We start from the raw sequence: 25,196 nt of genomic DNA, 5'->3' as shown, positions 1-25,196 counted from the left end.
AGATCCTTGGGTTGTCTGCAGTGAATATATATCCTTACCAAGTTGTCAACTTTCAGCCTGGGGCTAAAAAGCAGAAACCAATGCTCTTTCTCACTCTCCCCACCCCAACATGCACCTTTATGTTTGGAGAAAAGATGATTGACTTCACAGCATAAATAAATATACATTGCTATGAAACACTGGCTAGGGGGCTCAGACACAGGCTCAGCTGTTAGTTGACTCTGTACTGGGTCTGCAGGGCTAGAGCTGGTCAGTACACAGCCTCAGAGGGAGGGCCTGAAAAGACACCTTCAACATAACATCGATGAAGATAATCCGAAACAATGAATTAACTTTGACATCTGAAGTAACAGATGGGTTTATGTTTCTCAAACCAACATGTCACAGTAGCAAAGAATATAAAAATCCATCATTTTGATATATAGCCAGTTTCCCCTTAAATGTAGAAATCAGAAAATTATTTTCATGTTGTGTATTGTTTATTGTTCTTACCCAGGTGATAAGATTGCTCAGAGGGTATTGATTCTCTCTGCTCTCCACCACACCCCCGCCCACTCACGTATATCCTGCATCTAGTCTGTGCTTTTCTTCCCCACAGCAGCCCCTATGACCACGAGGGTTTTAATCATCACTGATGGATATCTCTCCTCTATTGAGAGCACAAACCTGTCTCTCTTGTTTAATCTTGCCCTGCTCTCCCTGAGCAGAAATGGTATCCAGGATGTTCAGGAAGATGCCCTGGATGGCCTTACGATGTTGCGGACCTTGTTGCTGGAGCACAACCAAATATCCAGTTCTTCGCTCACGGATCACACCTTCAGCAAGCTTCACAGCCTGCAGGTGCTGGTGCTGAGCAATAATGCTCTCCGCACCCTACAAGGGTCTTGGTTCCGAAACACGCGGGGCCTGACCCGGCTCCAGCTGGATGGGAATCAGATCACTAACCTCACAGACACTTCTTTTGGAGGCACAAATCTCCACAGTCTCAGGCATCTGGATTTATCCAACAATTTTATTTCCTACATTGGGAGAGATGCCTTCCGGCCCCTGCCTCAACTACAGGAAGTGGACCTTTCTCGAAATAGGTTAGCCCACATGCCGGATGTTTTTACTCCACTGAAGCAGCTAATCCTTCTGAGCTTAGATAAGAACCAGTGGAGCTGCACTTGTGATCTCCATCCCCTTGCTCGGTTTTTAAGAAACTACATTAAGTCTTCTGCTCACACGCTCAGGAATGCCAAGGACCTAAATTGTCAGCCATCTACCACAGCTGTGGCAGTTGCAAAGAGTGTGCTGAGGCTGTCTGAGACCAACTGTGATTCCAAAGCTCCCAACTTCACTCTGGTTCTAAAGGACAGAAGTCCCCTCCTCCCAGGGCAGGATGTGGCCCTGCTGACTCTCCTTGGCTTTGCAGGTATGCCAGGGAGAAGTGTGTCCTCCTCTTCTCTCTTCTCTTGTCCATATTTTTGCAGCATGCTAAGTGATACTTATTTCAGACACTCGTGGAAATTCGCCAGGGCTATGGAAAGGAGAGGTTGCCAGTAGATGTGGGAGGATATTAGCTGATTTGGCACAGTTTGTAAGAATTTCCTGTTTCAGGGAAGCTGTCTAACATACAGGAAAGAGCCCTGGACCAGAATTCAAGAGCCCTGGTCCTGGTATAACTAGCACTGTGATCTTTAACATGTTCAACTTGCTATTTAGAGTTTAGTTTCCTTGAGTGTAATACAGGAGTGATAATATCCATATTTCGTCAATCATCCATTCGCCCAAGAATACTGGTGCGTTTGTTATGAAACTAGGAGATATTTAAAAACTATGGGACATAGACTCTTTCCTCAAGGCACTTACATTTGTGTGCTTCTCCATGGTATATAGTAAGAGTCATAGTCTTTCACAGATGCACAAAGAGATGCTATTATGGAAATCACATATATCTTAGTCTGCAGTGTTTATATGGCACAGTAGTTATGTAAATGAGTTCTGTAGTTGCATTGCCCAGGTTTGAATCCTGGCTCTGCTCTTATTAGCTGTGTGACTTTGGATACATTATCTAACTTCTCTGTTCCTTGGTCTTGGTCCTCCTCCTGTTGGGGGGTTTGAATTCTTCGAAGATTTCTGTTCGTCCAACTCTATATAAACTTGGCCCATATTTCCCAGACCAACCAAGGGGAGGATCATATACAATTCTTTATATATTTTTTGTAATTTAAAATTTATTAAACTATGCATCGGCTATCATTACATCTCACTGGATGAATAATATAAAATGACACTTAATGTCATTAGTTGAAGACCAAAGATATATGAGATTTTTAAGTTATCTAGCTCGATGTGTGTGTTTTCTTCTATGCTCTCAGTGTATGGTGAAATCCTCTGCACCTGTGGTAACCATGGTGATGAGGGGAGAAGAGGAGAGAGAGAGAGAGATCAGAGACTGACAAATGGCATCCAAGACTGATGTATTTTGAGTATGTGCTATAAATCATTATTCCATAACAATTATCTAGTGAATTAATTGATTTGTATTTTTACTTAACTTTTAATTAGGATAGATGGAGACCAGCATCAGGTGTAGATGATGGAACTACCACCAGCAGTAATCAAGCTCACTTGGAAGGAAATTCAAATCTTAGGAAAATAAATTGTTTTATAAACCATGTAACTATGTCAGGAATTGTATGTGCTAAGAAGTAATTTACCATAGAAGACATAAGTGGGCAGCAGACGGGTTTTCCTTAAATGTGCTTCTTAGAATACTAGTACTAGTGAATAATTAATAGATATTCTAATAAAAACAGATGCACACATAGGCAATAGATGGTGAGGTTCAAATAGGTTTAGGAAGTACAAGGTTTAGCAAAGTGAAACAGGTGTACTCACTGCAACACTTCTTATAATCTTTCATTTTCTAATGAGCATTATAAATTTCTAAGAGGAATATGTGATATGGAGCATTTCTTGAAGTTATTTGGCCCTGATCCATTTTATAGAGAATTTCACTGAATTTGTGTTCTAGAGGACATCATTTTGGAAATATAATAGAGCAATTTTTAGTATCTTTAGTTATCTTTTACATATGTTTTCAAAAATATGTATTCAGAAATATATTTAGCTACATTAACAGCTCTTTATTAGTGTTGAGATGAATAAAAATTCTAGAAGATTCCAAAGGTTTTGTCAACGTGAAAGGGAGCTTAATATACATGAATAAATTTTGATAAATTATAAATATGATTACATATATGTTAGGTTTTGGTGTGTAAAATTATCATGCTAATATATCTTTCATCAAATAATTGTTAAATTATAGGGCTTTGAGTCTGTAAAAAGCCTCTGATTTTTTATGTTAATTTGCTCCATTAAGATTCTACTCTTTCTGAAGTACAAATGTGGTGAATTATCCATACTTCTAGATTGTGGAAAAAACACTTAGAACTATAATTTTGCCTATGATTCCATTTTCTTCTTCAGCTATAGCTATGTCATAAAAATTCAAAGGAATATAAATAGCTATATTCAGTAAATTTAAAACTAATAAGTGGTTATTTGGCATCAAACACTAATATCTTGACACTTAATGCTATGAACTGGTAGATAAAAAGTTTTTATGAAGCTGTAACGTATTTCTAATGTTTCAATGAGAACTTATCATTAATTTTCCCTTTTTCTCTTGCCAACTCTCAAAGATTGTTAGAACAGTTTTTAAAAATAGAAACAATGCCCATGGCAAAGAAAATTCAAACAATCCTCTTAACAGCACGTCTGCCTGCCTACAAGCTTCGTTTGCTGCTTTTGCTTTCTGCGCTAATGGCAAGTGACCATACCAGAGTGGTAATGGGATACAGATATATACCTAGCATCAGCAGCAGGGGAGTGAGTGGGTCCCTGCCATTCAGACACAATTGAGGGGAAACTGTATCTTATAATCAGATTATGTTTACTCTCATTTCAATGGCTGATTCACTTAGCTTAAAGAAAACTTAGCTTTTTCCTTCCTATATTGTTTGGCTTACTAACTGCACCAGTCGTATAAAATATCCTCCTAATGACTTTTTAAAGTTTTTTTTTCTAATAGCTGAGTCTTCCAGGAACCAATAGAACAATGTAAAACCTAAACAATGGTAGCTCAGTAATCATAATCATAATCACAAATTGCAGTGAACACTCATGAACTTTACTGTATAAAAACACTGTATTAACCATGTTACATATATTATTTAATCAGTTATCCTTATTTGAGAAAGGAGGTAAAATAAGTGTTAGAGAAATTGGAAAATATCCAAGAAAATTGTCAGAACATAGCTTTCTATTTTGAGTTTTCTTACCCATATGAGTTAAGGAGTAGCTCTAATTTTTAATTTTTTAATATGTACTTTAACATTTTAAAACCAAAATCCTTGTTTGGGATAATCTAAACTCTAGAATCTATCAACGAAGGGATTATTATTTACATAATTTTGCTACAACTTTTAAAAAGTGCCTTTAATAGAGATGATTTCAGTATGTTATAGCACTTTCCAAGAGCATATTGTTGGTAAATGAGTTAAAATGGATTTAAGAGCTCAAGATATGGTAAACTATACAATGATTTGAGGATTTTACCAGAAACTGCTATTCTCTTTGTTTGCTCTTCATCTTTAACAACAACAAAAAAAACCAATCATGACCTGATAACTTCCCTTTTCATATAAGTTTTCATTAATATTGTCTCCAGTGGGTAGAACTAAGCATGGAGACACTGAGATCATGTCATTCACTGCCCTTATTTCCAGAGAAGGGCACTGTCCTAAGGCAGATGTGGGCTTAGGACACATATCTCTTTATTCAATCTGTACTGACACCATGTCTTCCTAATCACATCTTGAGAATGTATAAAATTAGATCACCAGAGATTTTATTATTAGAATTCATAAAAAGAATCCCTTCTGTTGATTTAAGAATATTTAGTAAACATTTCTGGAGTGCCTCCTTTGTTTCAGAGTTGTGGATACTAGAGATAGAATGTTGAACAGGACTGAAAGAATCTGTAGCCTCACAGTGCTTAATTCTAGCAGAGGAGGGCTGTCTGTGAAGAAGCAAATGAACAAATAAATACAATAATACTCTTGATTAGTGTGAAGAAACAAGGAAAATCACTGTGATACACAGAAAATGAGGGTATGACTCAGGGACACTGGTTTGAACACTTAGGTGGTTGAGGAGGCCATCTGTCAAGATAGGAAAAAGTGAAACAGAAACAGGTTAGAGTCGGCATCTGGCTTTGAGAAACACTGGTCCTTGCAATTTTATTCAGAGGAGAAACTGCATAGAACATGAAATGACAGTACCAGGCAGTCTGATATTAGATGTCATTCATTCTATTATAAGTGTTCATAAAAGGAAGTGCCATAGACAGAAAAACTAATGTTACTGCAGGAACCATTTTATCTTAAATGAATTTCAGCTCATGAAACAGTCCTTTTTTCTACCAAAGAGATTCCAGATGGTGTTGTTTCTTATAATCTTTAATATGTATAAAGATCCAAATTGGAAAGCAGAACAATGTCCATGATAACCTCTCTCTGGACTGATATTTTTCCAAATGGTGAAGGACTTCCTACCCACTTTGATATCTTTCAAGTCATTAACCTTTGTATTTGTGGTTTTTACATTTGATGATTTATATGTTTCTTCCCCAGATGTTATCTTTTAATGGTCTCTCTATTTGTCACAGGAGCTGTTGGTCTTACTTGCCTAGGTTTAGTTGTATTTAACTGGAAACTCCAACAAGGCAAAGCAAATGAACACACATCAGAAAACCTTTGTTGCGGAACCTTCAGTGAACCCATGTGTGCTCATGAGGCAAGAAATTACCATACTAAGGGATACTGTAACTGCCACTTAACTCAGGAAAACGAGATAAAGGTCATGTCCATTGTGGGGTCCAGAAAGGAAATGCCACTTTTACAGATAAATAGCCATCAAGCAACATTGGTCTCTGAGTCCACAACCCTTGATGGATCATTTGGAAACCTGAAAAAGAAAGACCATGGGGTAGACAGCACTTTGTTTTGCCAGGATGGTAGATTGCTGCATTCAGGATGCTCAGAGCCTCCTGAAAATATGACAGCTTTTAATGAAGCAGGCTTACTTACAACATACTATCCAAAGAAAGTTGAAAAGCTAAGGAATCTTGAGCCTGGAGAAGTCCAGCCTCAAACTCTGCGACAGCATGTAGTAAGAACAGAAGGTGAGTTTGTCTTGTTTTAGAAAATCTCACTCTTTTTAATTCTTATTGAAGGAGGGAGCCTCCCTCCTTTAATTTCAACAGGAAATGCTATAAAAATCACTGTAGCACTAGTCTATTCCTTTTCTAAAAATACTGTGTGTGTGTGTGTGTGTGTGTGTGTGTGTGTGTGTTTAGAGTGACGTTGAGATAAAGTATTCTTTCTTTTAGGAGCTGAGAGTGCATCTCTTGGCTGCTAAAAGTACATTTTGAGGCCCAACACCTAACGGTGTTTAAAAAAGTAGTCTTTTAAATAGCCATAGTGCTGTTAAGATCTATGGGATGGCTAGTATCAGCTTTTATTCCAACATCCTTTGAGCTCTAATGCCAATTCTGCAGTAAGCAACCTCCCCAGAGCATGACATGTTAGAAGAATGGGCCTTCTAATGCTAGTGATTCATTTTAGGAATGATGTCAAGAAACACTTTGCTTGCTGAGCTGTCAGGGATGATAACTTCCCAGTCCAGGGAAAGTCAGGACTTAATTCATCGTCCCATGTTGGGAGCCAAGTGAATCTGGCCGTGACATCTACCCACTGTACATGGGCGATGTCAATATTTAGGTGGAGGCAATGAATTAAATGTCTTCCTTTTTCTTCCTGAATAGCAAGGCTATGCTTTCAGGCTCAGCAGTGAAAACGTTGACAGCTGCTCTGTAAAGAGGTTTCTGTCATTTATTTGAATTGGTTTACAACAAGCAGAGCCTTCTCTAAGAATATGAATGACAGAGGTGCTGTATCAAGAAATTCTTACCACAGGGGTCTAGCCCTAAGGATGGAATTAGGGGCAACTGGATAAGAATAAAACCATATGTTATTTCACGTATGTTATAAGGTAGGATGTGAGTTTATTTCATTGCATTCCCACACTCCAGTTCTTACCAGTGTCTGGATAATTTCACTCAAAACAGGGATGGCTGAGGAAAGAAACATACACCATAGAAACCACATCATACTGGCTTTATTTTAGAATGAAATAAGCACTTAACCTTTCATTAGACTCACACCTTAGGCAGATGTTTCATTTCATCTTTTAACTTTGTCCAATGCCTGCACTTCTCTGTGGAAAACTCTGGTAACTGAAGGGGATGCAGTCTCTTAACCATTTAAAACCCAGTCTGTTCTTTCATACTGAGAACAATGTTTTGTCAAATTGACATGAATATTTTTAAGAAATACCTGAATTTCTGCTACATGCCAGGCATTGTACCAGAACTAGAGAGGGCAGGTATTTGAGGAGAAAACAGCCAAGGCCATATCTGCTCCAGAACAAAAATTGGTAAAGAAAAGAATGCCACTCCAATTATGCCTTCTGACTTGGAAACAGAATTACAGGCCTTCCAGGATAGAGGGGACTTTAGCTCTAAACTAATAGTTCTTAATGTTTGTCTTTGAGTCACAGAACTCCCTGAGACTCTGACAAGGCTACAGATTCTTTCCCCAGAATAATTTGTATACTCACATAAAGCTCCCATCGAGTCCAACATCCTAATACACAGAGAGCAAGTAGCTTCTCCAAGGTCACCCAAAATGTTGATAGCCGATTTTAGACTCGAATTAGATGCTAGTCTGTGACTTAGATCATCTCTTGGGGCAAAGTGGAGATGAAGTGTCTCTACCCTTAGGACTGACAGTACATCTTCTGTCTACTAAAAGTGAATTTTGAAGCCTAACACCAAACAAGTTAAAAATGAAAAAAGGGGGAGCCTTTTTAAATAGCAGTAGTGCTGTTAAGATTTATTGGATGTTTTGTGGTTAAAATTTCCTTTTTTCTCACAGAATAGAAAACTTTTCTTTTTCTGAATGAAAACATTTCATGAAATAATAGCAAGTATACTAGTAAATAATTTTACATTTTAGATGAATTGTGGTTAAGACAATAGGGTCGTTTAATGTCAGGTAAACTTGGGTTTAATTCCTTGTTTGAACACTTAGCTGATATGTGACTAGGGGAAAGAATTTAACTTATTTGAAGCTTATTCCTCCATCTGTACAAGTTATAAAACAGTAAGATCTGTCCAATGGATCATGTCTCTTGTGAATATTAAAAGAGATGATAAATGTACAATATGAGCACAATGCCTAGCTCTTAGCATGTGCTCAATTAATGGTATTACTATTATTTTTGTCAATAATATTATTTATGCTTATAGGGCCATAGAGACGTCTATCCCTGAATAGTGAAAGGAAGCTTCCTTTCTAAACGGTTCATCATGTACTGTTTTCTTTTCTTTTTCTTTTTAAATTTTCTTTCTTTCTTTCTTTTTTCTTTTTTTGAGATGGAGTTTCATTCTTGCTGCCCAGGCTAGGGTGCAATGGCGTGATCCCGGCTCACCACAACCTCCGCCTCCTGGGTTGAAGCAATTCCCTTGCCTCAGCCTCCTGAGTAGCTGGGATTACAGGCAGGCACCACCACACCTGGCTAAGTTTTTATTTTTAGTAGAGACGGGATTCTCCATGTTGGTCAGGCTGGTCTTGTACTCCCAACCTCAGGTGATCCTCCCACCTCAGCCTCCCAAAGTGCGGGAATTACAGGCGTGAGCCACTGTGCCTGGACATGTACTGTTTTCTTTTAGTGAAAGAAAGATTGTAACACTAAGAGGCATTTGCAGGCAGACATTTAAAAGAAGCTAGCAGAAGAAGTTATAAGATTAATAAGATTAAATATTGTATTAATATGTATCATTTAAAAAGTTCTAGGCAAAAATTGCTGCCACACAAATCAGGCCATATTTCAAAATACCTATTCATTTAGCAAATATTTAATGAACAATTTATTAAGTTATGGGAAATAAAACAGATATGGTCTCTGCTTTCATTGAGTCAATAGTATTTCAAGTACTTCCCTTTCCTTGTCCAGGTTATTCTCTGAAACCTGAACATTACTCAATATTGCACCCATGTTCTGCCCAATATTTAAGTTGCTAATAGGAAATTAATTCAGGAAAAAATTACTAGAGCCATTTAAAAAGGAGTTAGATGTTATTCATATTTAAAGCTAACATAACCAACAACTAAAGATATATGACTATAAGTAGTATTTACATTTCTAACTCCACAATTTTTAAGTCATCATCAGAACTGACTCCAGTGTGACCATAAAGAATTTCATTGCAAAACATACAAAACAGACAAATGTCCTTTGTAGATTTGGTTAAAAATTAGGAAACATTCAAGAGTTAGAATTATCAGAAGAGTCAGTTTTATACTTTTCATAAGATTTCTAAGCATCTGTTTGGTTGGGGTAATAAAACTCTGCTAAGTGCTAAATTCTTGCATTTATTGTTCCACAGATAAGAGCAGTGACATATTTAGAAGAAGATATGCAACACCCGCTTCAGCCTTGGCAGGAGAAAGTCTTGAGAAGCATTTAACAAATGAATCATGGCAGCCTCCAGTAGAAAAAGAAGACAATGGCTTACAACCTCATAGGCAAAGACATTTTATTACAAGCTCATCATCCAAGCCTTGTGAGCCTGAGGAACACTGTGTACAAAAGACCGTACAAAAACATAGATCAAAATATGATGATCCTTGCAGACTGTTAAAACAGAGCAGACCTAAGTATTTTCAGCCAAACAATTCTCTTATCTGTAAATATGTGCCCTGTAATCAATTTGAAGATTACATGAAAGAAAAGAAGCCAAATTGTAGAAAACACTCAAAGCCTGAGAAAGAGCAAATCCAAATTAACAGTGCAATTGAAAAGTTTATGAGTGAAGACAACATAGATTTATCAGGATTATCAACAAAAATCAAGAAAGCATGTTCTCCAAAGAGGGTTAGCTTCCATGATCCTGATTTAGCAGAAATAAATAGATTGATGATATCATCCAAAACATCAACCCCTTGGAAACAGCAGAAAAATCAAAGTAACCAGCAGACTAAGTTGGATCTCAAAAAATGTAGCAACATTGGGAAGAGAAACAAAGGAGAAAAATGGTTTACTAATTCACGGGTTCTGAAAAGCAAGAGAATCTATCAGTCTGACCTCAACCGGAAAATTAAAGGACAAAACTTAAAGATAAAATTAAATTTACATCCTTTTAGAAAAGTTAGAGTCCATCCAGAAAAATCCTTGTCAGGCCTCCCAAAGCAATGCAAGCAAGTATTATTACCTCCTAAGAAACTATCCAAAACTTCTGAGACAAAAGCCAAAATAAATACTGTGTCTTCTGCAGATTTTCTTCAACAGTCAGAGAGTAGCAACTCTGTTAGACTCACTTCAAAGAGGCTGCCTCTGAAACATGCCTCAAAGCAGACCCCACGTTACCAACGAAACACTAAACATGCCCCCCTGTTCAGTGCTAACAACTTGTCTGTAGTCAACCAGAGCTCTATTGAAGACAACCATCACTCAGCTGGCCAAATTCCTGATGGAAACCCATCAGATGTGCCTCAGCCTCCTCCTATTGATGCTGAGCACAGGCACTCACACTCTCAATTCTCAACTGAGCCAATGGAAGGTGCAACTCAGCTTGAATCTAAAGTGCTTGGTTATTTACCAACTACTTGGAAAAATACAGAAAATGATGTTTTACCATCCAAACATTCCAGGGGGGCTATTGACCAAGGGACAGCAGAGTCCACTGAGTACATGGAACAGAATGTATCAAAGACCAGTGAGCTAAATCAGCTTGCTTTGTCCCCAAGGAATCTAACGCAACTTTTAGATGTTCACGAGACTGACAACTACAAGGAATACACTTTAGACCAAAATGAAGCCTTACAACACAGAGAGCAAAATTCAAGTCATGCACAACTTGAAAATAAAGAAAAAGCTTTAATGACAAAACCTCAAATACCACATAAAATTGTAGAAAATTGTATTATGGATAAGGAAGAAAATGATGTAGGAAGAAAACTTTCAAAAACAGAAACTTATGATTTCTCTCTCATTCCCCAAATACAATCCAAGAACAACCTATCATTTATGAAGACAAATTCAATTCCATTCCAAAATAGAAGAGAGCTTCCCGAGGATATCAGTACTTCTCCTGTTAGTAGTCAAACTGTTTGGCACCTAACCAAGAGTGGCGAAAAAGGAATTGACAGCACAAGTGCATTGCCCAGAGATGACGGCACTGAAGCACTAGAGATAAAAATAGTAGGGAAAGAAGAGAAAAATATGCTCGATGAAAGCAAGACAGATTCTAGTATGTTAATTCAGATCACACAAATGACCTTAAAAGGTGACACAAAGGAAAGGCAGCAAACTTGGGAAAATGGAACAAGTGAAAAACATGTATTATATGATGTGAGCTCTGCTGAGGAGATCATTACAGCTAAAGATTTAAGTGTCACAGGTTCCCATGAAACCATACTTTGCAGTGAAGTAGATCCTGAAATTAACAGTAATATGCATAATTTGCGAGAAGTTCAAAATATTCAACAAGATAAAGATAGTGCACATAAAGAAAGCACAATGACAATGGAGACACATGAAGCGCTTTCCCTCTTCCCAGGGTTAAAAGACAGTTTTGAGGAGGAAAACGAGGTGCTTTTAGTTCCTAGCAGAATAAATGAAGCCAAAAATTCTGCTCCAAAACCTGTACTGTATCCACCATCTGCTGAATATGCTAGTACCTCACCTTTAGAAGTAGAATAAAATGAACAATATAACCCAAATAATAATCCTTTTCTACTTTAGCTTTCTTCAAGAGGACATAAACACCTGCTAGCCTTTGCATAAATTACAAATGGATCCTTTTTGAGGACAAAGATGTCCTCAGCAACTCTTTGTTATCAACCAAATAAAAGCACAGAGTTGAATATATGACAAAAATCAAAGATGGAGTCATAGGATATGCCTAACACAATTAACTGAGTATGCTTCTCTAAGGAATGGAAAAACAAGTATGCAAAGTTTTGCCTAGTCTTGCAAGAGCAAGCAAACATTAAGAAAAAAGCCTCAGACAAATCAGACTACATAAGAAGAGTATTTGAGCAGATTTACATTTGAAGTTTATTTTATGTAAATTATTATACACATCTCAATTAGTAGTATTATAATATTGCTTTCTACACAAATAATTATATATTCATATTTGTGTTTGATCTGTTTTCCTAATTATAATATGAAAATAAAAGTTCAGCTTTGTTAACTGTAGTCTAACCGATATGCATATTGGTATATTTCATACATTTGCAATTGTCCTGTTGACAGTTATCCTAGATTTAAGTAGAAGTCTTTAAAACCTGTTATTTCTCTAAGAGAAAAAAATTAAGGATTTCCAGTGATAGTTGGCTGTTTCCACAAAAGTCTGCAAAATTCTATAAATCCACTAGGTGGAGATCTCACCTTAAATCATCTTAGAAGAACAGGGCTTGAAGATGAACACAATGGATCCTGAACAAAAGGAATTTTAATGAGTTTTATTGTCAATTGTTATTAGTTTAAGATTTTGAAAACTAAATGACCTATTAGTACATAGCTTTCAAGGTTTGATCTCTTGGGTTTAGCATGCCACTATTGTTTGGAGTGAGAACTCCTCCTTGTTCACTGGAATTAAATGTGAATATAAATATTAAATTTAAAAGCAACAGCAGAATAAACATGTCTCATTCAAAGCCACACTTATTTGAAAAATAGTTATATTCAAATAATTTAATTATTGAGGCCACTGTACAAATATTTAAAGCATACCTTCACTGTTTAGAATATTATAATATTTTACATGTTTTAGTAGGGGTAATAAAAGATAAAAAAGGAAACAAACTTCCTCTTCTCCTATCTCTATATCTGTCTAGGTCTATACATCTTTATATCTACATTTGGTATAATAATATAATAAAAAATACACTTTATAAAGCTTACAAGATTATTAGAACAATATAAATATTGCCTACATATCCCACCCCTTTTGTTTCCCTTCCTGTTTAGAATTGCTAGGAAATGACTTCAGTTTCTTATTTTGAAAGTTCCTAAATTTCTTACCTCTCTTCTTCTTTTCTCACCAATATTCAAGACTTTATTGCTTTTAATCCTAATTTCTCTGTATTTTTGTTCATTATCTCGGCTTGAGCTTAACTCCTCTGCCACATATCTGCCTTGCTTGATCCTACTTTATTTTTAAAGCCCTTTTAAGTTGAGACAAGTACCTATAAGCCAGCTCCTTGCACGATAAGTTTACTCCACCCTAATTGACAGCTTCTTTAACTTTGTAGGACAGGTCACTTGTTTTCTTGGTAGCTATCTTTCCTTTTACTTTTCCTTTCTTTTTCCTTAAACCATCGTCACCTTCCTGCAGTGCCTTTAGCTTTGTTCTCTCTCCTCTCGCTGCCAACAATATCCCAGATACCTAGAGGCCTAATGAGTACTCTTTGTGGCTAGCTGACTCTCAGGAGGTAGCAGTGATAGTTCTCCTGGTCTCTTTTCTCTCTTCCATTTCTGAAATCCAGTCTCTTACCTCTTTATGCTGTTTCCTTTGAAATAGTTCTCAGGTTTACCCTTGCCCTTGAATCTCCATGGTAACCTTTGTAGTCTGCCTGTTGTAATCAACTGGATTACTCAAACAGCAGTCCAGCTGGCTGCTCCAACTTCATTGTCTTTTGCTTGAGTTTCAACCCACTAGTTCCCTGTCTTTATTGGGCACAAACCACCTGGGGCCCTTGTTAAAATGCAGAGTTTCAGGCTCCATCCCAGAGATTTTCATTCAGTAAACTTAGGTTAGGGACCCAGAATCTTCATTTCAACAAACATTCCAGGGTAATCTGGAACATACAGTTTGCAGCCCACATATCAAGAAACAATGCTTAGGTAGTCCAACGAGCATTAGAAGATAATTTAGTGCTTGCCTTACTATGGGAACTACATACAATTTTTTGAGTAAGTAAATAAATCCTTTATATCAAACTCAGATGAACTTTCTAAAAATTACTTTTATCTTTATATGGCTTAAGAGAGAAAAATATAATTGCCATAATTTCATGTCCAAATTCCTTGTTCCAGTTTCCAAAATCTGTCGCCATCTAATATCAGGCTATTTTTCTATCTCTTACTGCTTTCCAGCAACCTTTTTGCATCTCCTCAATATTTTAGTTTATGAATTTTGACTAAGAAGACACCCTGGAGAAAATACTGTGCTTCAAATTCAAGGAATGAAATAAAGACACATATGGAAGAAAAAAGAGAAGCAAAGTTGATAACCTAGAAAGTCATGACCAGCATAGCAGGATGTCAGTGTCCTCCATCTAAAGATGAACTTGTTTCCAATAATGCCTGATACAGAGATTTAACCTCCTCATGGCTACAATGTTCCACCTAGTACTAGGACTTCCCTTGTATCTGTTCTCCCAATGAATTTTCACATGTTCTCTCTGCTTAGACTGCTTTTCTTTCTCACCAAGCTGCCTTCTTTCAGAAAACTCCTGTTTATGATCTCAGTGCAAGTGTTACTCCTTCTGGGAAACCTTCACTAACCTGCATTCTGTCTTTGTCCCCCAACTTGCTGGTAGTATTCTTTTAGTTCATGTTCTCACAAAATCTTGTCTTCCTTAATCTTGGCATGTAACTATAGAATCATGAATTTGTTTATGCATTAAACCAGTCTCCATATAACTACCAGGTCTTAAACTCCATTTAAGTTAAGAGTTCATATTTCTATTGAATCCCGTGTCCCTATCCCTGGGAGGTATACAGTAAGAACTCAATAAATAATTGTTGAAGGAAAAATGACAAATAGTCCATTATTCCCTTTTTTTTTTTTTTTGCCATGCAGCTTGCTGACATGGTAAAGACCTTACTGGGCCATTAATGAAGACTCAAGTGTGTCACATACAGAAGCAGCTCAACTTCACAATCCTGAGGTGGTTACCAGAGTCAAGCCAGGGCTCCGCTAACTTGCCTTACCCACATATCGCAAGTCAGTTGAAGACTTTGCTTTCCTAATATGTTTTTTCTCCATCGTCCCCTCTGCATCTCATCAGCAGAACAAAGATTCTGTGTGATAAACTTTACTTCTTAGCAGTACAACTTTTCTACTAAGCAATTGATTTCTCTCCTTTCAATATCCCCCGTTTTTTTAAACAGCATTCTTCTTTGGCCATATTCCAATTTTTGTTTCTCATTTCCCAATCTTTCGCTTGAGACATCCATTCTGCCCAAAATATGCTTTTAATACCTGCCAATGACTTACCTTTATCTCGAAATTAGAAATTCCACATGCCTATTAGCTATAATTATTAAGAGGCACATCATCAGAGCAAAAGGAATTCCCTCGATTGTTACTTTATGGTGAACTTTGTCATAGCTCACATCCCACAGAGAGAATGAAATTCTCGAATAGGTGCTTAACATACTTTTGCTCAGAAAATATGCCTGAAGTTCACACTGAAATACAAGAAAAGGTTTTCCTAAACTATTTATGTGATGTAATATTTTTATTGCATTTTAGGTTTTGGGGTACATGTGAAGAACATGTAAGATTGTTGCATAGGTACACACATGGCAGTGTGGTTTGCTGCCTTCCTCCCCATCACCTATATCTGACATTTCTCCCCATGTTAACCCTCCCCAACTCTCCACCGCTGGCTGTCCCTCCCGTATTTCACCCCCTACAGACCCTAGTGGGTGATGCTCCCCTTCCTGTGTCCATGTGTTCTCACTGTTCAACACCCACCTATGAGTGAGAACATGCTGTGTTTGATTTTCTGTTCTTGTGTCAGTTTGCTGAGAATGATGTCTTCCAGGTTCATCCATGTCACTACAAAGGACACAAACTCACTGTTTTTTATGGCTGCATAGTATTCCATGGTATATACGTGCCACATTTTCCCTGTCCAGTCTATCATCAAGGGGCATTTGAGTTGGTTCCAAGTCTTTGCTATTGTAAACAGTGCCGCAATGAACATTCATGTGCATGTGTCCTTATAACAGAATGATTTATAATCCTTTGGATATATACCCAGTAATGGGATTGCTGGGTCAAATGGAATTTCTATTTCTAGGTCCTTGAGGAATTGCCACACTGCCTTCCACAATGGTTGAACTAATTTACACTCCCACCAACAGTGTAAAAGTGTTCCTATTTCTCCACATCCTCTCCAGCATCCAGGAAAACTTCTTCAACCTAGCAAGTCAGGCCAATATTCAAGTCCAGGAAATACAGGGAACACCACAAAGATATTCTGCAAGAAGAGCAACCCCAAGGCACTTAATTATCATATTCACCAGGGTTGAAATGAAGGAGAAAATGCTAAGGACAGCCAGAGAGAAAGGTTGGGTTACCCACAAAGGGAAGCCCATCAGACTCACAGCAGATCTCTCAGCAGAAACTCTACAAGCCAGAAGAGAGTGGGGGCCAATATTCAACATCCTTAAAGAAAAGAACTTTCAACCCAGAATTTCATATCCAGCCAAATTAAGCTCTATAAGTGAAGGAGAACTAAAATCCTTTACAAACAAGCAATTACTCAGAGATTTCATCACCACCAGGCCTGCTTTACAAGAGCTCCTGAAAGCAGCACTAAACGTAGAAGGGAACAACCAGTACCAGCCACTCCAAAAACATACCAAATGGTAAAGAGCATCAACTCAATGAAGAAACTGTATCAACTAACAGACAAAACAGCCAGCTAGCATCAAAATGGCAGGATCAAATTCACACATAACAATATTAACCCTAAATGTAAATGGGCTAAATGCATCAATCAAAAGACACAGTCTGGCAAATTGGATAAAAAGCCAAAACCCATTGGTGTGCTGTATCCAGGAAACCCATCTCACATGCAAGGATATACAAAGGCTCAAAATAAAGGGATGGAAGAAGATTTACCATGCAAATGGGGGAGGAAAAAAAGCGGGAGTTGCAATCCTAGTCTCTGATAAAATAGACTTTAATCCAACAAAGATCAAAAGAGACAAAGAAGGACATTGCATAATGGTAAAAGAACCCATGGAACAAGAAGAGCTGACGATTCTAAATATATACACACCCAATATAGGAGCACCCAGATATATAAAGCAAGTTCTTAATGGCTTTCAAAGAGACTTAGACTCCCACACAATAATAGTGGGAGATTTTAACACTCCGCTGTCAATATTAGACAGATCAACGAGACAGAAAATTAACAAGAATATCCAGGACTTGAACTCAGACCTGGAACAAGCAAATCTAATAGACATTTACAGAACTTTACACCCCAAATCCCCAGAATATACATTCTTCTCAGCACTACATCACACCTTCTCTAAAACTGACCACATAATTGGAAGTAAATCACTCCTCAGCAAGTGCAAAAGAACAGAAATCATAACAAACAGTCTCTCAGACCACAGTGCAATCAAGTTAGAACTCAGAATTCAGAAACTAACTCAGAACCGCACAGCTTCATGGAAACTGAACACCTGGCTCTTGAATGTTGACTGGATAAACAATGAAATGAAGGCAGAAATACAGATGTTTTTTGAAACCAATGAGAATGAAGACACAACATACCAGAATCTCTGGGATTCATTTAAAGGAGTGATATAATTTTTAAGAAGAAATTTTCTGGACATCAAAATCCAGATGTAGGGATTGAAGGAACTGATAAGCAACAGTGGATTCATTCATTTACTAAACAAACATTCTTGAGCACCTTACTTTAGATATTAATGTTATAGCAGTGAACAAAATAAAACAAAGCAAAAAGCCCCTGCTTACATGGAGCTAATATTTTGGTAGTGATGGAAAATTCTAAACAAATACACATGTAACATATCAGGTTGAATGGTCAGGATAAGAGGTTATCTTCTGAGACACTCAATTCACATCTCAAAAGAATCTTTATTTTTCTTCTTAAGAGTTTCTGTGTATATAAATGAGACTGGGTAAGGATGTGGTCTGGATTTTGCCTTTAGAAAAAGAATGGAAAACTTGGTTTCCCTTTTCAAACATCTGGACTGGGGCTTATTCTGTTTCTCCTTCAGTGAGATACTTCCTGAAATAATAACAGCCTCACTTTATTCTCTTGTTGGAGAGAGATAAAGTGCCTAGGAAGGATCAGAAACAAAATTATATCTTAAGAGGACAATAATAACTAGAATGGTTTAGGATGGAAAAATAAGAACCATTAGGTCTTTATGTGTGAGGTTCTCCAGTGCGAAGAATGCTAACTAATACTTTTCATTCTGAGAAGAGGAATCAATGGATTGATATCAAACACAAAGATTTTAATAGACAATAGAATATGCTGGCAGAAGGATTCTTAGACACTGGACTGAACTGTGCTACCAAGAAAGAAGTTGTGCAAAATCCTCTGTGAATCTCTGAGAACAAAGCAGACATCAACCTGTCTGCACACTTAAGAATCCTTGTAAACAGATTGTCTGGAATTTCATTCTGTGATAACATGACTATTCCCCCTCTATTCTTTTAGACTTCTGACTATATAAAAATTTATTTTACTGTTTACATATCCTTCCGTAACATTGATCCCTCCATTTGAACTCTAAGTCTATGCTGTTAACCACATTATAATACTGTCATTCAGAAAGTTAGAGAGGGATTAGGACCCAGGTCTTCTGCCTCCTACATGACCCAGTGCTACTGAAGACCACCTACCCCGAAGGCCTGCCTCATGTTTAAAAGCAAACACAAATCCATCTTGTGCCAAATTTCTTGCTTCAGAAAATGACTAAATGTGGCTCACACGTAGTTAATAAAAATTGCAGCTGAGATGAGACTGTGAGTCATCTGTCATACCCTGGTCTCTCTTTTACTAATCAGTTGTGAGAAACATTTCAAAATCAGAGAGCAGCAGCTAAGAAATATGAGATACTCAGACTTCTTGAGGCAATTAGAGACTAAAGAGCAGAAGGCAAATCAGTCTTCCCGCCTTGACAGTCTTAAAATACACACTGAAAGTAGACTTTGGAGTTATACTATTTGTGACAGATTTTGACCATAACACATTTTCCAAGAGGAAATAAAAATTTAAAAATTACTCACTTCAGGACATGCATTCCACCCTCGTATCAGAAGAGAAGATATGGGCTTGGGAATAGAATAGCCAATGGGAGGTCTGATGTTGTGGTAAGCCATGTCTGCTGCCGCAGCCGCTGCAAACCAAATGGTCATGTCAGTTTTGAAATTCACATATTTATTTCAAGAAACAAATGAAGAGGCAACAACAAAAAAAAAGCGTTAAAAATCAATCTGGGCAACATCAGCAGAGATTAACAGAGACCTCTAGGCTTTTCCCCTCAATGGTCTAAATAAAGTGGTGGATAATTTGATACTATAAGTTTATCTTTATAATTGTTCATTCATTTAGTTTCAGACTCAATAAATAGCAGAGGGCATTTATAAGGAGTGAAAGAATATGCAGAGAGCAAGTAGTTTTGTCTGTCTGAAGTATAGGGTATGTACATGATATTATAAGAAGGAAAGATTGAAAGGAAGATTAAACAAGACAGTATGATGTCATAAATCACAGGCCAAAGGGCTTATACTGTGTGCAGTAAACATGGGATACCACTGAAACTTGCACTTCTGATAGCACCTGTATCACTTGAGCAAAATAGATTTTTTAAAGCTTAAATCCTATTACTGGTTACAAGGTTGTTGGGGTTTTAATTTTTAATATTTATATAGTAATTCTTATTTTTAAAATTCTCTGGGACACTTCAAATCCTTATTTTAGCTAACAATATTCATTGACTGAATTCTCTTGCATTGCCTGCCTGCATGGATTTCTGAATATTGCTCATCACAAACTCCGCATCACTGTGTTGTGATTCTTAGAACTTCATTGTAGATTCCTGATTGCTAAATATTTCCTGTTATGCAACCAACGATTTCTATACTCCCTTAGAAACCAAGCTTGTAGCTACTTCTATGGAACACATTTTGAATCAGGCATCATGGTAGATAACTACACAAACTTTAATCCTCCTAACAACTATGCAAAGTAGGTGTTGTTGTTGTTGTTGTTGTTGTGTGTGTGTAACTAGTTTTTAATTTATAAACATTTTACATATAACTAGTTGGTGCAGCCTTTTGTTTCAAAATCCACGGTCTCTTCAGCACACATTATAATGAAAATACTCTGTAATCAACACATGATGCTCTGTTTATTCCTCACATAAATTGCTCTGCATCAGTGGCAGGATAAAGTTTCAGGACATTCCTGCTTCCTATCTTTTAGATTGTGGTGTTGTAAGTATCTGCCTATATCTTCAATGACTTTCGAGATGTAACCCACAACTACTATCTCTACTCTACCAAAATTTACTCCCATCAAGTTCTGTTTATCTATACACTTTCAGTAGATCTAGTGAAATTATATGCAATGTGATTTGATCAACACTTTGCTTTGTGCATTATTCTGGATTATTACCTAATTTTACCAATTGTAAAATTAATATTTGTTCTTTGTAGAAGTTTAAAATATTAAGAGATTTAGAAGGAATAAATGTTATCATTTAGAAGAAACCATTGTTAAAATATTTCACATATTTCTTATATATTCTTTACATCATTGAGCTTATGTCAATATACAATTATGTAATTCTTTTTTCCTAAATATTAAAAAACTAATGTAAGCAATTAAGCATTTTCTCATGTTATTAACACTCTATGTTAGCATATTTAATGACTGCATTTAGTTTTTAATCATTTCCCAATTTTAGGTTGCTCCAAGTTTGGGTGTAAACACTTCAAAGAATATCTTTTCAACATGAGCTGCCAGATTTCATAGATTATTCATTTATGATATTTTGAGGACTGAAAACGATGTGCCAAAGTACATAACTACTTTAAAGACTTTGGTACAACGATTATTTTAACAGTTGTACTAAATTTATACTCTCAAGAGCATGTGTGTGAGGATTATCATTACATCTGCACCAGAATTAGGTTTTTTCATTTTATAAAAGACGTTACTAATTTCAGAGGTAAATATATCCACTCATTTTTTGTTATTTAAATGGAGTTCTTACTTATGAAATATGCCACTACTTATCAAATGTGTCTTTTGTGTCACAAAAAAATAGGCACTATGGATTACTTTCACTGGTTACTCTTGAGTGTTTTAAAATTATTTCTGGAATGAGGTAAATCAATATGAAAACAAACTGGTGCTTGGCAATCATTGATCTTCTAACTACTTTGTTACCTTATGATCATTTGGATATTTTTGAGCTGGTGTAGCTAAAAGCACATAAGCCAGTATGGGTAGCACATTTAAAGTAATTATACATAGCCTAATGGGTGGGGAGGGACTAGTCATAAAACGAGTTAAACTTAGATGCAAGTGCCAACCATTCCCCTTTGAAACTCTTTTAGATGCTGATATCAAATGTATAGAGTTACTTGTTTGCTTCTTGGCAGTGTGTCTGGAAAATCAGTTTAAGATGAATGATATTTAATTCTTCATTATTCAAAGTAGATTCTGCAGTCTTGGCATCTCCTTCTCCTCTGCTTTATGCACTCTTGGCAGTAAAGCTGCTCATTAGCGCCTCCACCAGAAAGTGGGCGATGCAACATGAGGGGTCATGAAATTGAAATTTGTCATCCTGAGATTGTTTTGTCAGTCTTGCCTAAGCAGCCACGTTACACTAACAGCTGGGAAATTTTCTAGTATTACAGATTCAGGAAGGAGATGTTAGCCCAATAATAAAATTTTTACCTTGATTTATTAAAAAAATATGTTAAAGGATTTATGTAAATATTGGTTTCTACTTTACAGAGTGAGATTTTGCCATTAAGGAGAATAAAGCTAAATTAAAAAATATTAATAACTATTTATTGAGCAACTATTATTATCCTGAAATATTTATCAATAGTTTAATAAAAACAATAATCTAGATTCTAGAGTAGGAGTATCTAATAGAACTTTTTGCAATGATATAAATGTTCTACGTTGTTCAATATGAAGCATAAAGTTACAGAGCACTTAAAATGTGGCTAGTGTGACTGAGAAATTGAATTTTTAATTTGTTTAATTTTATTTAATATATATTTAAGTCGTCATGGTCAGTGGCTTTCATATTGAACAACGTAATTCTAGAGCAAAGCTCGCGGTCCCATTATCCTGAATTACAAGACTTGAGTTAAACACAATATTGTGAGTCAGTCTCAGAGTCTACATAACCATAGTGTCAATTTGTGGATTCAACTTCTCCCTTGCTTATCAGTACTTTATCAAGAAAATGAAAGACATGAATGGATATTGTTGATGTTGTTTCTCAAACGTTTCAGACCTGCGAAAAGCTACAGAACAGCCATTCAATACAACATGTGATAACTTCATTCATTTATTCATTTGTCAAAATGTACTATTTTATGTAAGTGATAATAAACCAAAAATAATCTGGTATTTTTTTTTCAATGAAAGCTGCTAAATGAAGAAATAATAAACAAGCGAATGACTAGTTTTTTCACTTCATTTTATGGTTCAGTCATTAATTCTAAAATGTGATTTCTTTTGCCTGGAATGTTCTCCCCTAGCCCCTTTCCTTTATAAAATCTACTGTCATGAAGGTCTTATCTTTGATTCACTTTTCCTGGGTACACTTCCTATGCACTCTTATAGCAACCTGTACTATTATAGCATGCATTATACTTAATTGCCTCTTTATTTGTCTGTCTCTGCATATAGAGCATAAATGCCGTGAGGTCATGGACTGTGTCTTTTCACCATTGTATATTCTGTGCCTAGCACAATAACTGGCTATTACTAGGTTTCCAAACGTATGCATTAATTCCCTTAGGATAATGGCCTCCAGCTGTATCCATGTTGCTGCAAAGAACATTATTTTGTTGGTTTTATGGCTACATAGTATTCCATGTTGTTTACATACCACATTTTCTTTATCCAATCCACTGTTGATGTGCACGTAAGTTGATTCCATGTCAATGCTATTATGAACAGTAGAGATCATTATCCCAAGGGTATTAATGCAGGAACAGAAAACCAAGTAACACATGTTCTCACTTATAATTGGGAGCTAAACATTGGGTACACACGGAAATAAAGATAAGAACAACAGACACTGCAGACTACTAGCGTAGGAAGGGAGAGAGAGGGGCAAGTTGAAAAAATTCCTGTTGGGTACTATGCTCACTACCCAGCGATGAGATTCATAACCCAAACCTGAGCATCACAAAATACTCATGTAACAAACCTGCACATGTACCCTCTGAATCTAAAATAGAAGTTGAAATAATAATAAATGAAACAATTAAAAAATGTAGGCATTTTTAAATTATTTAACTGGAACTGAAATAAATTCTGATACATAGGACTCAGTAACATTTATTGAATAAATGAATGAAGATGATGGCTAAACAGCAATAAATATCTTATTCATTATTATGTTTAGAGAACAGAGAACAATGCTTAACCATCAATAAACACTGTAGAATGAATATAATGCTTAGTTTAATTTTAGATGACAACATGATCAGGTGAAGTACTGAAATCTCATGGCAAATTTAATCAACGACGATATTATCTTTCATTCAAAATATGGAGGGAGGTGCTTCGATAAATTGAAGCAGAATGACATAATAAGTACCTTTATCAAGAAAATCTGTGGTCTAATTTTCAGTCTGGCTCTGTTGTAAACTCTCTGGGAGACACTAATTAAGCCGATATGTCTCATGAGCATTAATTTGGCTAAATGTAAGAAGCAGAAAAGACACAATATATTGGTGGCAAGCATGGGATTTGAAGACAGGGAACCCGAGTATTTCAGTCTTGATTACCCTCTTACTAGCATATGACATTCACCAAATGTCTTATCCTAAAAGAACCCAACCCACAGGTTACTAGGACCAAATGCGATAATATACATTGAGCACCAGGCACGTTACTGGCTCTCAAGAAGTGGACCTGCATTGTCGTTGCTATTATTATCATCCTGCACATCTAAGAGTCTTACCGATTCTTTTTGGTTTGAACTTAGAGAACTAGACATTTTGTTTATTTTGTTTAACACCAGTCATCTAAGGTCCTTTTTAGGTTCTCTTTGGGTATGAACACAAAGTAAAATATTTCATTGAGTTACAGCAAATTTTAAGGCTAAAACCCATCTCATTGGTCATAAGCCTCAGCTCATAATGCAATATCACTATGCAAAGAGACTGACTATGCAGCTCTCCATGACAACCTTGATTATCTATACCCCACTTATGGATAAGTTAGTATTAGAGTCTGAATCTCTAAAGTAACCTTTCACTGTCTTCTATTTTATAAAATTAAATTTAGAAACTCATATTAAAAAGGGTGCAATAGAATACAATATTTTGTTAGTAAGTTTTGACTAAGATAAAATTGCCAGAATGTCTTAATTTTTTCAATTTTGATTGTGTTTATATGTGCTCGGAAAAGTATAATTGATTCTACTTCATTGTTTTTAATGGGCAGGGCTGTGGTGAGACAAAGCAAATGTGTTCTACAATCCCAGCAAGAGCGAAGACACATTCTTTGTTAAACTGACACTTTTCAATGATGTATCACCAGAGTGTGTAGCATCTGAGAGAGACCGTGAGATTACAATCTTGAGATTGCACTAAGAATGGCTTAATTTTTTAAACCACATCCCATTCTCATTACATACTGTCAAAAGAATAGATTAATTTGCTCCATTGTCTGTTCTCATTGCAATCTTTGTCAGTGTAATGAAATATTGGAATGTTAATATCAGGTATATTCAGAGAAATATCTCCATCCATTGGACTGATTTGATCTTTCCAGTGATCTGTGTGGTGATTGGTTGGCTCTACTCTTTTTAGTGATAGACTGATAAGGATTAGCACCATAAACATAAGATTTCAGAACTTTAGCTCACTTTTATTTTCCTGCTGCTTGTCAAAGCACAGTCCACATAATCAGTGTGTTTATACTCTTTGAAGTTATGTTCGAAATGCATTAGGGTCCAAATAATATGTGGAAAAATACATAATCGTCTAATATTTAAAGAGGGGTGGCAAACTCATATGA

General features: G+C 36.4%; 2 protein-coding genes across 3 annotated transcripts in view; one reads left to right on the top strand and one right to left on the bottom strand.

Annotated features, from left to right (window-relative positions):
• TNNI3K (TNNI3 interacting kinase) overlaps positions 1–25,196 on the bottom strand; it is a 307,038-nt gene that overhangs the window by 61,291 nt on the left and 220,551 nt on the right. For both annotated transcript variants that reach the window (NM_001204802.2, XM_078329224.1), the window contains 1 exon segment: positions 19,199–19,308. In NM_001204802.2, coding sequence (NP_001191731.2) covers positions 19,199–19,308 — 110 coding nt within the window.
• LRRC53 (leucine rich repeat containing 53) lies at positions 599–11,921 on the top strand. The gene is made up of 3 exons (XM_035306675.3): positions 599–1,414; positions 5,717–6,232; positions 9,560–11,921. Exons 1-3 carry the CDS (start codon positions 607–609, stop codon positions 11,872–11,874), a joined length of 3,639 nt encoding a protein of 1,212 aa, XP_035162566.2. The 5' UTR covers positions 599–606; the 3' UTR covers positions 11,875–11,921.

This window comes from Callithrix jacchus, chromosome 7, assembly GCF_049354715.1.
Source record: "Callithrix jacchus isolate 240 chromosome 7, calJac240_pri, whole genome shotgun sequence".
NCBI lineage: Eukaryota > Metazoa > Chordata > Mammalia > Primates > Cebidae > Callithrix > Callithrix jacchus.
The sequence above is the reverse complement of the archived record's forward strand: the minus strand, read 5'-3'. Positions and strand labels throughout refer to the sequence as shown.

What these genes read in the sequence shown, in the direction of transcription:
- LRRC53 (XM_035306675.3), top strand. Translation starts at nt 607, where the DNA reads ATGACCACGAGGGTTTTAATCATCACTGATGGATATCTCTCCTCTATT. An exon ending in GACTCTCCTTGGCTTTGCAG is followed by an intron (nt 1,415 to 5,716) that starts GTATGCCAGGGA and finishes TATTTGTCACAG; the next exon opens with GAGCTGTTGGTCTTACTTGC. An exon ending in GCATGTAGTAAGAACAGAAG is followed by an intron (nt 6,233 to 9,559) that starts GTGAGTTTGTCT and finishes ATTGTTCCACAG; the next exon opens with ATAAGAGCAGTGACATATTT.